The sequence below is a fragment of the Salvia miltiorrhiza genome, chromosome 7, assembly GCF_028751815.1.
Source record: "Salvia miltiorrhiza cultivar Shanhuang (shh) chromosome 7, IMPLAD_Smil_shh, whole genome shotgun sequence".
NCBI lineage: Eukaryota > Viridiplantae > Streptophyta > Magnoliopsida > Lamiales > Lamiaceae > Salvia > Salvia miltiorrhiza.
The window spans coordinates 53,963,051-53,981,563 of record NC_080393.1 but is presented as its reverse complement, the minus strand read 5'-3'; the positions used below and the strand labels follow the sequence as shown (position 1 = coordinate 53,981,563).

At 35.4% G+C, this 18,513-nt stretch overlaps 2 protein-coding genes across 2 annotated transcripts in view; one reads left to right on the top strand and one right to left on the bottom strand.

The window, feature by feature from the left end:
* LOC130994894 (uncharacterized) overlaps nt 1–18,513 on the top strand; it is a 1,167,164-nt gene that overhangs the window by 636,046 nt on the left and 512,605 nt on the right. The gene's annotated exons all lie outside the window — the stretch shown is intronic.
* Nucleotides 5,266–11,873, bottom strand: LOC130994908 (bark storage protein A). Its single transcript, XM_057920042.1, has 5 exons — nt 11,473–11,873; nt 10,576–10,643; nt 9,382–9,537; nt 6,618–6,854; nt 5,266–5,761 (listed from the first exon to the last, which is right to left on the bottom strand). Exons 1-5 carry the CDS (start codon nt 11,681–11,683, stop codon nt 5,399–5,401), a joined length of 1,035 nt encoding a protein of 344 aa, XP_057776025.1. The 5' UTR covers nt 11,684–11,873; the 3' UTR covers nt 5,266–5,398.

The following is an 18,513-nucleotide window of genomic DNA, read 5'->3' as shown; positions in this document are numbered from 1 at the left end:
GGCCTTCAATCAGCTATCAAGATATGCTCCGACGTTGGTGGACAGTGATGAGAAACGCGCAGAGAAGTTCAGAAACGGACTGCGTCACGGGATAGCGATTTCCCTAGCAAGTCAAGGGGGTCTCACCTACGCGCAGACATTGAGCAGAGCCCTCACTATTGAGTCATTGTTACCAAGGGAAAAAGGAAAATCCCCCGAACAGTCTGGATTTGTACCATCTCAAGATGGTAGTAAGGGAAAGCGAAAATGGAATGATGGAATTGGTGGGAACTTTGGAAATGGGAAGAAACCTTGGGTGGTAAATCAAAATCAGAATCAGCATCAAAACCAACAGCCAGAAGCTATAGCTCCACCACCTTGTCCAAAGTGTAGGAAACCACACTTAGGGGAATGCATGAAGGGAACGAATATTTGTTATTACTGCGGAGAAACTGGTCATTTTGCTTCAGCATGCCCAAAGAAAGGAGGACGAGCACCTCAACAACAAAATCCCGGGAACCAACAGCGACAAAACCAAGGTCCTAGAGGAAATCAGGGGCAACCACAATACGCTAGGGCCTATGCCATTAACCAACACCAAGCAGCAGGAGATCACGGAAATATGGCAGGTACGATTAATGTTTTCGACGTGTCGATTATAGCTCTATTCAATACTGGAGTATCCTATTCTTTCATTTCATATGCTGCTTGTAAGATATTAGAATTGACGCCACAATCGTCCGTAACAACGTTAGAAATTAGTACAACTGACGATGAAAGACTGCTACTAAGGACGTCACCGCGAACTCAAAGCTCGATATAGGCGCTGAAACATTTAGACATACTTACATGGTATTCCTATGATAGAAATTGACGCAATCCTCGAATTGGTTGACTTACTCAAGTCAGCGCCACGATACTTTTAACAAGAGAAAGATCCCTCTTCAATCTTCAGGAGAGGACGAGACAAGTTTCCATGAGGTACCAGATTTTGAGGAAAATTTTCTAGTCCGAAGAACAATGTCGCACTATTAGAAAAGCTAAGGCCGTATATGATTTAGTGCCGCATAAGAGTTGAGTAGAATGAAAGTCTAGTATCCAAACTAGATGACCCAGATATGCAAATTTCGAGGACGAAATTTTTATAAGGAGGGAGGAATGTAACACCCCGCCTATTTATATTAAGTTTAGAATTTATTTTAAACTTAGATTATGATGATTTACGCCGGAAAAATGAAAAATGATTTATATTTTAAATTCCAACAAAATTTATTTTCAGAAGTCTTTATAAAAATTTAGTCTTTTGAAATTTTGTGCATTTCATAAATTGAATTATATGAATATGTGATTATTCTATATGATTAGTATTTATTTGTACATTATTTAATTTAAGTCTATGTTAGGCTTTAATTTTTGAATGTGTTGGGCTTCGACAAATATTATTTTGGGCTCTAGTTTTAATTAAGCCCAAGAGTCATTTTTCCTAAAAGAGAAGCCCAACCCACCACCTCCATTGCTGCCAAGAACAGCAGCTACCAGTTATTGCTACACTATTCACCCCCATGCGCCACTCCTCCAAAGTCATCCAAAATCCCTATGATTAAGGGATTTTGGTTATTTTTTCAATCTTCACGTCTCAGGCTCATTCACTCCTTCACCCGACTGTTCAATCCTTTCTCTTTAAAATATCATTCCTCATTCACCTTCTTCATCACATTCAACAAATCTCTTCATCACCATTTTCGCAGACGTTGACAGACCAATAAACAAACACCCCATTTCATTTAAGGTTTCAGCTTTGAACACTCTTGAGTATTTCATTTTACACTATGATTTAAGCACATATTTCGCCTTCTCTGCAAATTTCACCAAACAGGAATCACAAGCATACACCAATTCATTGAGTCTCTGAAAATGAACTTTATTACGAATATACATATATGATATAACCTGTGCATATTTATATTGAAAGCATCAATGTATTTGAAGATGAATAAAAGTCGAGTCTTGAGGCTTTGTTTTTCCTTTGATTTCGAACTTGCTGTATCGAGTCTTGGATAGTGCGTATATGTGTCATGTTGAGATGTGGGAGTCGAGTCGGTGGAGGGGCCGTGGCAGTGGCAGCCCTGCCGCTGCTGCTCGGTCGAGGGCGATGGAAGAGAGGTGAGACGGTGGTCGTTGATGTCGTCTGACAGAGGGCGAGACCGGAGGCGGAGGCGCAGCCTGTAGCTGCGTCGTCGTCGGAGAGAGATGAGGGAGGCTGGGCTTGGCGGCTGTGGTGCCGCTGCTGCCCAGCCAAGGACGGGCGGAGGGGAGTGACAGAGAGGGAGTTTCAGAGGGCGTTCGGCGGCGGCAGTGGGCTTCGTCCGCTGCTGTTCGCTGGTCTGTTTCGAGGGACGTCAGGCGGCGGCGGTAGACCTTGTCGGCTGCTGCGGCCGTCGATTTAGAGAGGGGGGGCGGTCGGCGGCAGCTTTCCTGCTGCAGTCGCCGGACTGATTCAGAGAGAGAGAGGGAGAGTGATGTTGTGCGTGCCGGGGTGTGGAAGAGAGGGAGGAGCGGTGACGGCTGGTTCGCTGCTTCGCCGGAGAAGCCGCGCCGCGTCTGTGTATGCGTGAGTGTGTGTTGTGCCGCTTGAGAAAGAGAGAGTGATTCTGCAGTGTGTATGTGAGTGTTGTGCGGCTGGGGGGAGAAGAAAGGGGGGAGGGAGTGTTGGGCTTTAGGTTTGGGCTAGGATGGGGTTGGGCTGTGGGGCCTTATTTTTATTTCGGTTGGGCTTTGAGTGGTGGGCCGATTTATGTTTATTTTTTTAGTGGGCCGATTTCTTTTATTTATTCAGCTGGGCCTTATTTAAAACCCCTTTGGGTCAGTTATTATTTTAAACTTTGGGCTGCCTTAATTAATTAAATTAATTGGGCTGTCCTATTTTAATTAATTGAACTATTAATTAGTTTAATTAATTATTTTCAAAGACTAGTTTTGATAATAATATCATATTATTATTATGTGCATATTTTAAGTGATTACTTATTATATGCTAAGCATGACATGCATTTGCATATGCATTTTTGCAAATAAAAGTAATTATGATTTAATTGGTTTTAATTATAATTCCAATTATTTAAGTAAAATCGAACAAGGATATTGTTGGTGTCCTTAACTCAAGAATTTAGTTTTCAAATATTTATTAAAATTTTGAAAACCCGGCTAAGTGAATCATAGAAAGATAAGCACTACACTATGACTTAAGATTAGATTCAGGAGACCTATTAAGATTATAGATTTCTTGTAGGCTTTGTGGATCGTGAGGAGTAGCACTGCTATACCAATTCAGAGTTAAGAATAAACGACAGGCATTGCCTAATCAGGTGGGCTTATTTTCCAAATGTATGATTTAGCTATTGAGCTTAAATGTTTCAATGAAATGAAAACTGTTTATCCGATAAAATATTTTTGTGCGCTCTGTTATGTTTAAGGCTCGCAGTTCATGGATCGATCGAGGTTCTCTTATGGCCTAACACGTTATTTGAGAATTGTGTACACTTGTTAGTTGTTTCGGTGGGTTGATCTCCATCGGGCACTAATTCATGCAAGAGGCGTTATAAGGGCGCTTGGCTGGATGTGTTCCGGAGCATGTATCATGTAAGGCCTGCCAGGGTAGCATCCCGAGGTCAATTCAACTTGTCTGAGTTACGTCCTCAGGGCAAGTGTCATGGGAATGAGGGATCCGTCGGTGGCTAAAAGGTCCGGGATCACAGCGAGTAACAGAACAGAGTGTGACAACAACGCGCTAATAAAATGAAATACTTTAACATGCTTGGAAGTTCTTTTTGTTTTAAAACCTTCTAAGTTATGTCATGAATGATTGGATAAACTGCTCTTATGATTATGAAATGTTTATAAAAATGCTAGCCCACTAAGTACATTAGTACTTAGCCCAAAATTACTTTCAAATGTTTTCAGGTTGATTGGTCGGTGCTGACGGGGCAGAGCTGAGGCTAGGGTTCAACTCCGTATTTTGTCTTCCGCTGTTGCAGTAGCTCTTATTTGTCTTATGTTTCTCTAACTTAAGACATTTATGTTAAATTCTGAATTATGTTTCTTATCGAGCGCAGACTCTCAACTTCTAGTTCTATGTTATTTAACGTTGGTTATCAGAAGCATGAAACCAAACTTGTGATCCTGAAGTTTAGAATGTTGTTGATTGATTAGTATCACTTGATTTCTATCTTTCTTCATTCAAAGGGCGTTGCCCAACCTTTTTATCCTATTATCTGAATTTCACAAGGTTCTTCCCTTGTTCATTTCTATTATTTTAGTCGCACCTCGATTATAGTTTATTCTTTCAAGAATTGGGGTGTGACATGTAATGGGAATATTGTCGTTACGTTGTGTATAATATTTTGGTGTCGATCTCGTATTTTATTTTATTAGATGCGATATATGAAATTATGGAATTATATGAAGTTGGATGTTGTGGAGAGTTGTCATCTAATGATGATTATTTTATAGTATATCTTTTAATCTTTTGGATTTTAAATATACACTTCAGCTTCGGCCCATTATTCCATGTCCAAATGAGTCCACGATGGTTCACTTGATCTTAAAATTAAATAAATATACAAATTTATTGGGTCCCATTTTCCCAACATCTTTTATGTCTTATAGTATATGTGTTCAATTAATACTCTTTTTCCTTGTTAAGGTTTTTTCCTTTGAGTTTTTCCTTAAGAAATTTTAATGAGAACCGGCTCTTTAGGGTTTTCTCAGGATTTTTTTTCTTTTTTTTTATCATAAAAATCTAAATTTTATGTGTTCAATTATTGAATTTATTATTTTAATATAATTTATTATAAAAATAAAATTTATTATTGACTTTGTCCACGAAAAAATACAACAAATTATCTTATTTGGCGTCCATAAAGAATTTATTATTTCTTTTTAGCACATAATTCACACTCCTTATATTTTAATCTTGCAAACACCTCTTGTTTACCAAATAATCGTTCATCGACTCACATTCAATCTTTATAATTCAATTACAACCACTCAATATTTCTATATTCTAAGATCATTTATCCATTAATAAATACACATCCATAGAATATTTTATTAAAACTCGTATCGAACTCAATATTGTAGTATTATTTTTGAACGAAGAGAGTATAACATAATGAATTAAAATGAATATTTGTTATTACTAAAAAACAATTATATATGTATATTCTAATTGGATATAATAAACTTTAAATAACAATTACAATTCAATAATGACACAAGAAACTTAAATTTTTTTTAAAAAAAAAACCCTCAGATTTATTTAAAATTCTTAAATAGTACAAGAGATGGTCTCATGTCTCATACAAATACAACATGATAAATGGGTTCCTTAATGGAGATGCATGAAACTCTCGAGACTAATTCATTGATTTTCGACCGTGCTAGCTTGCAATATCTTGATGAACTCAACGACCACCGCGACGGAATTGGTGGCGGCGAGCGGAGTGAAGGTGTCGGCCTCGTTGGACTCCTCGGTGCCGCCTCCGGCGAGGTCGGAGAGGGCCCGGAAAGTGATGAAAGGGATCCTCTGCTGGTGGCAGATCAAGGCCACGGCGGCGCTCTCCATCTCAACGGGGCTCACTTGGAATTTATCGAAGATAAAACTTCTATAGGCAGCATTGTCCACGTAGATGCTGGCACTTGTACCTCGCGCTACTCGAGTGATTTTCGGAGCGTATGTTAGGCATAGTGTTGCATTCAGACAGTTTTCTAGCGTCATCGACTCCTGCCAACTCAAATAATCATACACTATTACTTCATTCGTGTTTCATTACTTTTGGACACATAAATTAAGAAAAAAGTGTAATTAATGTATAAAATAAGTTGATAAAAGATATTTAAGGATTATTTTAACTGAATTGATGTATAAAGTCAATTGGGCTCACCATTGATAATATTTTAAATAATTAATTATATTAAAAAGAGTGTGAGACATTACTAATATAACATCTCAATATAGTAATTGGGACATTATTATTATTATTATTATTATTATTATTATTATTATTATTATTATTATGACTTGGGGGAGTTGGGGAGGAGGAGCAGTGGGGTTTGAACCTGGGACCTCACTATTCATACACAGGGAGAAAATATCTACTAATTTCATATTTGAGTTGTCTCACTTGAATTGAAACGTCTTATTTTAATATGGAACGCTTAATATGCCATAAAAAAGCTACTACTATCTACATTTTTTTTTGTTTTTCTTGATTTGACATAATTGTCTTCTATTGTAAATTTTATTATAAACATCTCACTTTATATCTAAATCGTACATTCTAATGCTCATGGTTTAAAGAAACAAATAGTTTCAGGTATGATGGAGAGAGGAGTAATTAAGAGGCAATTGTAATGTTTTTATTGAACTTAGGGAATTATAGTTACCTACTCGAATTTTGCATTTCTTTTTTAATTTGTAAACTCAACTCTTCCCCCCCCCCCCCCCCCCCCCATTATATTTTACTATCTAAAATTTTAAAATTTTCGAAATTTCATCGAGGGCTAGCCAGAAACAAGTGAAACTAATTAAAAAACAAACATTATACATTATTGAATGGATGATACAAAAAAATATGTACCTCTAATTTTTGGGCGAGACTGTAATAATGAGGATCCACAGGGACCCAAAAAACATGCTCTCTCTCCTCAGGAGTTCCATCAATAGGGAAAATTTCCTCAGGTTGATACCACACATTATTCAAAATATTGTCACTTGCTTTTGTTGAATAATTTGCAAATTTGATGAAACCAATTTCTCTTGTGTAGTCACCACCACCTTCAAGTGCTAGTGAATTCTCTGGTCCATCTCCATACCTCTGCAAATGTGACACAATCAATTAGTCGTCGAGGGTGCTTCGTCTCAACATCATATTTAATTTAAATCTGTGTATCGTGTACAGAAAAAATATCATACTTAAATATCATATCGTTTCGAGAGATTTTGAATAACATCACGAGCTCCAGACTATAACAATGAAGAATACACGTGGCATGTTAAATCTGACGTGGCACCAGTTTCAATACATTATTCTACGTATTTCCACATAAGATCCGACATGCCATGTAATATTATTAAAAAGAAATAAAATATTATGTACTCCCTCCGTCCCATTACAAATGTTCCACTTTTCATAATGAGATGTCCTATTACAAATGTCTCATTCCATTATAGGCAAATTATTCACTCTCTATACTTAATATTTAAATAATTTCCACCAACCTACTTTATCTACTTTTTACACATTTCTTAATTTTCGTGCCAAAAAATAATGGGACAGAGGAAGTATTAATTTATTAGAAAAAGAAAAAAAATAAAAATATTATTGAAAAAAAGATTTAATGTTATAATAGGAATATGAACATTTTTCTTTATTATATATCAACTAGTATACGCACACCATGCAATGTACGAGAAACGTTTTGATATGTCTATATTTATATTAAAATTGATACCAACTCAATTATCATATTTATAAATATAATTAGAAAATAATAATAACTTTAACTGAATATATTGGAGTTGAATATTGAAAAAACAAAAAGAAGAATTCAAAATAATAAAAATTGATATTATGAAAAGGCAAAAAAAATTGAAAAATAAAAATAAAAAAGAATTAAGAAATAGATTTATTCAAAAAAATATGAAAGAGAAAAGAGATTTTTTAAAATTTTAATATTAAATAAATATAACATTTACATTTTAAATTAAATATTTACATAATTTTAGAAAGAAATAATTAATACAAAAAAATAAGAAGATAGAGAATATATATATATACTCCTTCGTCCCATTAGGCTCGTTCTATTGCTTTTGGGCATAGTTATTAAGGAGAGTATAAGTGTAGTAAAGGTGTGTAAATGTGTGGGGCCATATTATTTGTATTGTAAAATTATTACCAAATATAGAAACACTACAAAATCAATGAAAGAACTCAAAAAGAAAAATATGACAAAATTAATGAGACGAAGGGAGTATAATTAGTGTTATTTTAACGTAAGTTTACATAATATCTAATTTTAACTACGCTTTCGATAAAAATTGTACTCCCTCCGTCCCGCGAAGCGTGACCCACTTTCCTTTTTGGGTTGTCCCACGAAGCTTGACCTGTTTCTAAAAATGGCAAAAATTTTACCCTTTATTCACATTTTCACTTTTTCATCTACCACACTTAACACACAAAATATCAATTTCTTAATTCCCGTGCCGAAAAGAAATGGGTCACGCTTCATGGGACGGAGGGAGTAGTATATAATTTAACTTCTTTCTATGACTTTTATATCATAGAAGTTTGTTATTAATTGTTGGAAAAAATCAAAACATATTCTACAAGTATCAAAATGTTATTATCGAATTAAAAAGTACTTAAAGTTTAAAAATCAATTATTAAGAAAGTGTTCGGTTAATCGGGCCAATCCACTCGATTTTCGGGCACTCGGTTTTAGGGCCAATCCTATTGGGCTCGGGCTATTTTTGGTTGGGACCATTCGGACTAAATAATTTTTCGGGCTAAAATTTTTTTAGCTCTAACCCTCCTTTTTTATCGATCTATTCAAATCAACCCGTCGATTTTGAATTTTTTTGATATCCCTATTACCAACTACAGAGTAAGGTCGACCATTAGCCAGATTGGGGCAAAAACACATGATACCTTTTCTTTTTAATAAATATGATCAATAATTATTCCCACTTTTTCATTTCTGTCATGTGGAATTTGTCCTCCAAATATTAAAGTAACTAGAGAAAGTGACCGGCACAAATAATATTTCTATATAATTATCGAGAGGGTTACGTCAAATTAAACTTTTCTGTATTTTATTTTATACTACATTCATCTCACTAAAAATAATACGCATTTAATTTTGGATTGTCTTATTATAAATGGTCTATTTTTATAAATGATAAAATTTAATCCTTAAAAAGGTGTAAGTCCTACAACTTTTAATTAATTTACAACTTTTCTTTTAATTTGCGTGCCTAAAATTTTTGTGTCGCTTATAATGAGACTAAGTGAATCCTAATTGTTATCTATAAAGGGCCTCAAAAAAAAATTGTTATCTATAAAGTAAATACTTCATTCGTTCATGATAAAAATTTCCTAAAAATGAATAACACGAGTTTAAAGACGAGGTTGTTGAGTATATTGGTAGCGGTGAAAATGTATTGTATTGAAAGTGATGAAAATGTAAAAATAAAGTTAAATGGAGTATATTATAAGTGATGAGATATAATTTAATAAATACAATATAATTTTTTTTATGGACGTCTCAAAAATGAAAATATGACATTTTATCAGGAGCAGAGGGAGTGTAATATTTTGAAAGCTAGACAGAGAAAAAAAGTACCTGCCAATTCCAAAGAGCTGAATGGGACCAATATTGAGGAATAGCAACATCTCCAATGTGGAGAGATGGATCTGCATTTCCAGCAATCCCATAATGTATAACTCCTTTCAGATTGAACAATGTCACCAGAAGTTGTGTGGTGATGCCTGAATTTACCTTACATACACAAATATTAAGAGTTAAGTATTCCTGTCAACTAGGGTTTGAGTAGTTATTATGTTACATATATGTATATATATGTACATCGTATAAATTAAATAAGAATTATTTTTCAGTCTTCAGATCGTAAATATTTATGGCGAAATTATTATTTTGTTGAATGAAATTTTGGTATGAATCCCATGTGGTAATTTTTATTTTATATTTATATTCATCATTTTTTACAGAAAATATATATAGGGAGATGCTTAAATAAGAACCACTAAATAAAATAAAAAGGGAGAACCATTTTCAGTCATTCGATCATTAAGATCTACGGTGAATGTATCATATTAGTGGATGAATGCAGCACATAGGTTCGAATATTGAAGAAAGCAAAATTTTTAATTTTTTTTCCCAGTGTAGTATATTTAGCGAAGAGTACATTAATTTTTACAGCAAATGCAGTCATTTTTATAGTTTTCACGTTTTATGAAAATTATAGTTCAAGTAGGAATCACTAAATAAAATAAGAACGAGAAATCATTTTCTGTCATTCGATTATATATCAAGATTTACTAAAATAAGAACGAATAACCATTTTCTGTCATTCGATTATATATCAAGATTTACAGTGGATGCATCAATTATCTTGATGAATTTTGAATGTAGTATCTGGGTTCGAATTCTGAAGGGATCAAAAATTTTATTTTTTTCTAGTGTGATAAATTTAACAGGAGATACATTAATTATAAAGTGTTTCTCACATTCTTATAAAAAATAGTACTTCATCCGTCTCACAAAAACATGAACATTTGGATGTAGCACAAGTTTTAAGAAATGTTAGATAAAAATATATTGCGAGTAGAAAAATGGTCTTACTTCATAAAAAGTAGAAGTAAAAAATAAAGGGATTGTGGTGAGGTAGTATACAAAAATAAAAATGTTCATATTTTTATGAGACGATCCAAAATGACAAAATGTTCATATTTTTATGAGACGGAGGGAGTATAATTTTTATTAAAACCACATTGTATATATATACTCATTGTATACCATAGCCAGTCCGGTCATAACCAATATGGCCTTTTCTCCAGCAACAGTTCCAAATCTAAATCTCCTTCCTGTCAGAAAACACACACATATATTAATATAAATCAATATAATTCAAGTAAACATAATCTTTTTAAGTGAGAACTAAAAACTAATGTGGTTCTCTGAATTTTTAGATCCAACGACCAAAATTAATGGTAATCGTTTCCAACTCTATAATCTAGGAATTCTATATACTTATTTATGGTATTTATAATTTTTTTTCCAAAAATATTACTTCCTTCGTCCCATTACAAATGTCTCACTTTTCATAATGAGATGTCTCATTATAAATGTCTCATTTCTTGGCAACATATTCTTTCTCTATACCTAATATTTAAACAATTTTCACTAATTCACTTTATCAATTAATTACACATTTATTAATCTTCGTGTCCAAAAGTAATGAGACATTAATGGGACGGAAGAAGTGCTTCATCTGTCCCACTAAAAGTGACATGTATTCTATTTTGAGTCGTCCCACTATAAGTGGCCTGTTTTCATAAATAGAAAACGTTAACCCTTAAAAAAAATGTACTAAGTACTACTCCCTCTGTCCCGCTCTAATAGGCTCGTTTTTCATTTTGAGACGTCCCACTCCAATAGGCTCGTTTTCTATTTTGAGTAAAGAAAATGTACTTAATTGGTATTGGCCACACCACTTTACTCCTAAAAAGTAAGTTTTTTAATCTCCGCACAAAAAAAAAAAAATGAGCTTATTGGACTGCGACGGAGGGAGTATCACTTTTAACCAATTTATATTTTTTCCTTAATTTTCGTGTCGAAAAGTTTTGAACCAGTTGTGGGACGGAGAGAGTAAATTTTAAAGACTTGAAATGCAGAAGAACTAGATTTACATACCTGAGACGTCGATGGTGAGATTAGAGGGTACATAGCTAGGGTGTTGAAGAAGAGGATTGAGCTCAAACTGGTTTGGAATTACCAATCCTAAATAAGGCCCATTTCTGTTGGCCTTATTGATCTGTATCAGTGTTTTTGTAGGGATTGCAGCTTCGTTCACTACCAACAAACTCAAACCAACTAACAACACAACAAACCTTACAAATTTCATCTTAATTCTAGAGAGAGAGAGAGAGAGAGAGAGGGGTGAGAGTGAGCAAAGTTGGGGAGAGAAGGGAGCAGCATTTATAGAGGCTCAATGATTTTCAACTACTACAAAAAATGATGATAATCGAAGGGGAAGTATATGCCATGATTCACGTGGTTAGGAATTTGTGATATTTTAAATAAATGGAAAAAAATGAAGGATATGAGGAGAGGAAGATAATAATAATAATAATAATACTAATAATAATTATTATAATAATAATAGAAAAGCAGATTGATTGATTGATTTCGTTGTCATTAATTCGTTTCTTAATCTATATTTTTAAGTTCAATGTCAACACGTGAGAGTAATGGGTAAAGAGTAGTATTATACTCTGTACGTGGCACCAGTGTATTGTTGGATTTGGATTGGATTTTAATAAAATAGTTGGTGGATATGTGTTTAATGGATAAGTGGTTTGATCATGTAAAAATGAGATTGTAGTCAGGGCCGGATCCAGGATTTGCCGATAAGGGAGGCTGAACTTGAAGGCCCGAGCCAAATTTTTCGAACAGACCGTACAGTTCATCTTTATCTTTATGTTCAAGTATAATTTTAATGGACTTAGAATTATAGTTTGATCACTAATTATAATCAATATTTGTTTTCTTTTTATTGATTCAATAACAAATATATTGAAAGCGCATGAAATACTATCTCTCTATGTTTTTTAAAAATTTAATCTATCTTCTACAAGAATAAATTATTTTTTATTATTATTTTGAAATTTTTTACTCCCTCCGTCCACGAAAAAGAGTTATATTTCCTCACTTTTTTTTGTCCAAAAAAAAGAGTCATGTTTCACTTTTTATACAATTATACCCTTTATAACTTTATGTATTTACTTCATTTATTTACCATTGAGGACCCACCTCAATAATAAAAAACTCTCGTCACTTAAACTTAATTAAAGACAATTAATTTTCACGTTTTATGAAAATTATAGTCCTTCCCCTTCCCCTTCCCCAGCGTGGTTCCTCCTCCGGCGAGGCTCGAACCCGACCTACGCCACTCTTCCCCTTCACCTCTCCGGCAGTAGCTAGGTCGTCGCCGCCGCCGTGCCTCGGCTCACCGCCCCCATCAACTCTTCAAACCTTATCTTCTAGATCTCTCTAGAGTGGTGCGGCGTCTCTCTCTTTCTTCTTCATCGTCTGAAAGCACCGCCTCACTGATCTCGTTGCCTCGCTCCCTCTGAGCTCGAAGCCCTAAGGCGCCGCCTCCCAAAAATTCGCCGCTTTTCTCTGAGCACGACGCGCTCCGCTTTGCTCCGCACCACGGGAACTCGCTCTCGCCATTGTCCGCGACGCCGACTCCTCCTCTGCTCTGCCTGCGTGAGTAGCTTCAAAGCGAAGCTAGCGCTTCTCGAGTTGATTTGGAATTTCCTAAATTTGTTGCTGGAATTGATTTGTTGAATTTGTTGCTCGAATTTCCTAAATTTGTTGTTGGAATTGATTTGTTGAATTTGTTTGAATTTGTTGCTGAAATTTCCTAAATTTGTTGCTGAAATTTGTTTTTGGAATTTCTTAAATTTGTTGGTGAAATTCATTTACTGCTAGAGTCGAATTTGTTTGAATTTACTGCTAGAATCGAATTTGTTGTTGAATTCAAGTTAATTTACCATCTTAAATTACCTCGAATTCCATTATTAAGCTGAATCGGTAATGAAAATTGAATTCTTAATTAAAATTAAGTTTGAAGTGTATCTTGAATTAATTTCAAAAATTAAGTGTTCAATAATTAATTCAATAATTTTATTAAAGTTCAATTATTGCCATCAAAAGTTAATTGAGAATTAAGGACTTTAAAAGTCATATTAACACTATCCCTATAAATTTATTTCTCTCTTCACTTACACCTACTTTAACAATTTTCTTAAAACTCGTGCCAGTCTCATATGGGACTCTTTTTCATGGACTGAGGGAGTATCTTTCTCTGAAAATTAGATTGGGCTATGAGCTGAACTACATAGATATTAAGCTAAATATATTAATACATATAAAATAAAATTTTGGGGTTGCACTGGGCTGGAGCCTGGTGCAGCCCCAACTAAGATCCGCCCATGATTGTAGTTGAATTGAATGTGGGTTAAATGTGATTTTTTGGTAAATAAAATGTATTTTGTAAGATTAAAGGATAAAGTGTGGGGGTTATGTCCTAAAAATTAAATGTAATATACTCTTTGTGGACACCAAATAAGACAATCATTGTATATACTCGGTGGAGGACTACAAAATAATGATGTTATTAATTTCTTGATAATGTGCAATATATATAAGGTTAAGTTCTAGTGAGATTACTATTTTTCGTAAGATGTGAGACTAATGAATAAGTCAGTATATAGTGATGAATAAGATTTATATAGTGTTGAATAATGATATTAAAAAAATTAGTAAAATGTTTGCTCCCTCCAAGACTTGAATTAAGGTAAAAAAATTCTTCCTCTAGGTAAATATCAGTCATAGAATGCATTAATTGGTTTTTAAATCTATATTTTTAACTTCACTGTCAACACGTGATAGTATACTCTATGCGTGGCACCAGTGTATATAATATTGGATTTGGATTGAATTTTAATAAAATAGTTGGTGGATAAGTGTTTAATGGATAAATGGTTTGATCATGTAAAAATTAGATTGTGGTCGAATTGAGCGTGTGTTAGATGTGATTTTTTGGTAAATAAAATATATTTGTAAGATTAAAATAAAAAGATAAAATATGGGGTTATGTCCTGAAAATGAAATGTAATATACTCTTTGTGGACGCCAAATAAGACAATCATTGTATACTCTTGGCAGAGGACTACAAAATAATGATGTTATTAATTTTTTGATAATGTGCAATATATATAGGGTTATAGTTTTAGTGAGATTATTATTTTTCGTGAGATGTGAGACTAATGAATAAAGTCAGTATATATATAGTGATGAATATAACAGTATATAGTGTTGAATAACGATATTCAATAAAATTTTCGCTCCCTTCAAAATTCAAGTCCAAGTAAAAAATTTCTCCCTCCAAGTAAATATCAGTCATAGGATGCATTAAATCAACACCTATAAATCAATCTAAGATATTCATTGTTGAATGTAGACTAAGCATGAGAGATAGAGAGAGAGAGAAGAGCAATAGAATTTGAGAGACTGAGATTTTTCATTTGTTTTCGAAATTGAAAATTACAATCTGTTGCACAAGGCTTTATACAATGATAATAGAAAAATAAGAAGGTTCTAGACTCCAAAGCTAACTAATAACCGTTTGCTGACTCAGCTTAACAGAAAGATTAAACAAACTAATCTGCTAACTAACTAAGCTTAAAGAATAAACTTAACATACACCAAAAAAGGTTTTCTTCAACCAGGATCTCGAGGGTGAAGCCGAAGTTTGTCTTTTAAGAAACAGAAGCGTGTATCGGCGAGAGGCTTAGTTAGAATATCAGCCACCTGATCGAGAGCCGGTACATGACCGACATCAAGAAACTTTTCTTGCACTTTCTCACGAACGAAGTGCACATCAATTTCCACGTGCTTGGTGCGAGCATGGAACACAGGATTTGAAGCTAAAGCAACAGCGCTGGAATTGTCGCACCACAATTTGTGAGGTGCCGCAACAGATAAACCAAGTTCAGTACATAGAGCATGAAGCCATGTTAATTCAGACGCAACATTAGCAAGGGAACGGTACTCGGATTCTGTACTGCTCCGAGAAACAATATGTTGTTTCTTTGAACTCCACGTAATAAGGTTGTCCCCATAGAATACACAATGGCCACCAGTTGATCTTCGAGTGTCTAAGCAACTAGCATAATCTGCATCAGAAAATCCCACAAGTTGATGAGAAGAAGAAGAAGTAAAATGCAGAGCTAACTCCTGAGTTCCTTTGAGATAACGTAAGAGGCGTTTGCAAGCGACCCAGTGAGAAGCAGTAGGGTTGTGAAGATACTGGCTTAACTTGTTGACACAATAAGCAATGTCTGGCCGTGTGTGGGTAAGGTATTGCAAAGCGCCAATAGTACTTCGATATAAAGTCGGGTTCGAGAAAGCTACCCCCCCATCTTTGGTGAGTCTGGTTGCAGGGGTTGGAGTAGAACATGGATGACAATCACTCATGTTTGTCTTCAGAAGCAACTCTTTGATATATTTGGTTTGAGATACCGCAAGAGCAGAAGAAGACCTGGTGACTTCGAATCCAAGAAAATAATGCACTTCACCCAAGCTTGTGAGAGCAAATTTGTCATGCAGTATAGTGATTAGCTTAAGGACTTCATCCTTACTAGCACCAGTGATGAGAATATCATCGACGTAGATCAAGACAATAGTGATAACTCCAGACACTGTTCGGTGAAAGAGTGAGAAGTCAGAGGTGGAACGATGAAATCCCAGCTGAGTTAAGCAACTGCGCAACTTATCATACCAAGCACGAGGTGTCTGCCTTAGGCCATACAAAGATTTCTTGAGATGACACACATAATCTGGACGTTCCGGATCCACAAATCCCTTTGGCTGAGACATATATATGTTATCTTCCAAATCGCCATTCAAGAAGGCATTGTTAATGTCGATCTGCTGAATAGACCAATTCTGAGAAGCAGCAAAAGATAAGATCAGGCGAATGGTGGATGCCTTAATAACTGGACTAAAGACTTCATTGAAGTCGACACCTGCCAACTGTTCAAAGCCACGGGCAACAAGACGAGCCTTCAATTTATCCAGATCACCATTTGATAAGGTCTTAACCCGAAAAACCCACTTATTTGTGATAACTTTATAATGAGGAGAAGGAGGGATAAGGAGCCAAGTTCCCTTGATATTAAGAGCATCCAGTTCTTTGCTCATGGCCTCAAACCACCCGGGATCAGCCAAAGCTTCATCATCAGAAGCAGGAAGATGAGGCAAACCCGTGCCATGCATAACCAATAGAGCTTCATCTGAGGAATCAACCACATCAAATAAAGCCTCATGCTGAGAATCTTGATGTGCAAGATAACTTTTAGGCTTAAAGATCTTGTTCTTGGCCCTGGTAACCATGGAATGGGTGTTTATGATGGTAGTATTCTGGGCTGTGGTAAGTAAAGGAGGTGATGGTGGTAGAGATGGGGAAGGTGGGAGAGGAGAAGGAGATGGAGCAGGAGAAGATGAAGCAGAGGAAGATGAGCTCGAGAATGAAGATGAGGTGGAATCTGAGGAAGATTGTAATGGAAGATGGTCAGGAAATGGAAGAATAGGAAGAGGTTGGTGGGAGACTGGTGATGAGGGTGCTGGAGTGACAGGAAAAAGAGAATGATAAGGAAATTCTTTCTCATTGAAATGGACTGTATCAGCAAAATAGAGCCTATTTGATGGACTTAAACATTTATAACCCTTGTGACAATCACTATATCCCAAGAATATGCATTTAGTGGATCTAAATTGGAGCTTATGCTGATTATAAGGCTTGAGATAAGGGAAGCAAGCACATCCAAATACTCTAAGTATGGTGTAGTCAGGGAGGGTATGATATAGAGCTTGAAAGGGAGAGATCATGTTGAGACTGGGGTGGGTAATCTATTGATCAAGAAGACAGCAGATTGGAATGCATCCCACCAAAATGAAAAGGGGAGTGTAGACTGAGCAAGTAAAGTAAGGCCAGTATCAACTATATGTTGATGCTTCCTTTCTACTTTTCCATTTTGGGAGTGTATATATGGACATGGGTGTTGGAAGTGAATACCAATGGATTGAAGATGAGAAACTAACGGCCTAAACTCACCCCCCCCCAATCAGACTGGAAACGTTTAACTGAGGCAGAGAATTGACACTGCACCATAGTGAGGAAGTTTTTGACTATTTGAGTAGTTTGAGACTTGTGAGAAAGGGGGTAGATCCATGTAAATCTTGTGAAGTCATCGACAAAGATTATGTAATATGTGTATCCAGCAGATGAAGATTTATAAGCCGGGCCCCATAAATCGGAGTGTATTAATTCAAAAGGTGAAGTGGTCTTGATTGGTTGAGTGATATGAGCATTTTGATGCATTTTGCCAACCTTGCAAGCTTCGCAGAAACTCAAATGATTTTTATTAAAAGGAATATGAAGTTTAGTACAGATTTGAGCTAGAACCTGAGAGCTAGGATGACCCAATGATCTATGTAAAACATCAAGAGATGTACAAGATACAGTTTCAGTTACAGCACAAAAAGGAGTAGAGCTAGACTCTTTTGTACACATAGTGTGAAGGGAAGAAAGAAAAGCTTCAAGATGAGTGGGAGCTGGGCCAGACGAAGGACTGATCTTGCTGTAGAGAGGATTAAGATCCAGCTGGTATAAGCCCTTAGATAGGGTGCCCTTCAGCAGTATCTTCTGTGTTTTGGTGTCCTTGACAAAACAAGCAGTGGGGTTAAACTCTATAGACACTTGGTTATCTTTAGTGAATTGGGATATACTTAGTAGATTTTTGGTAATATTAGGGACATATAGAATATTGTTTAGAAGTAAGGGAGAGCCAGATGATTGAATAAAAGGAAGAATAGTAGAGCCAACAGAGGTTATGGGTAGAGAGTTACCATTGCCAACAACAAGTTTCTCATTGCCAGTGTAGGGACTGTTCAGAGCAAGATTCTGTAGGTTATTTGTGATATGTGTAGTTGCCCCGCTATCAACATACCAAGTGGAGTCATGAGCAGAGGTTTCCTGTGAAAAAGAATCAGCAGAAGGAGCCTCTGGTTCAGCATTAACATCTGAGTAATATGCCTGAGGAACAACAGCAGAATTGTCAGTGAAATGTATATCAAAGCGTTTAAAGCATTTGATTGCTACAT

Coding starts and splice junctions, on each gene's coding strand:
- LOC130994908 (XM_057920042.1), bottom strand. CDS start 11,683: ATGAAATTTGTAAGGTTTGTTGTGTTGTTAGTTGGTTTGAGTTTGTTG. Junction 10,644..11,472: donor TCTCACCATCGACGTCTCAG/GTATGTAAATCT, acceptor GTTTTCTGACAG/GAAGGAGATTTAGATTTGGA. Junction 5,762..6,617: donor GTCTCGCCCAAAAATTAGAG/GTACATATTTTT, acceptor TTGAGTTGGCAG/GAGTCGATGACGCTAGAAAA.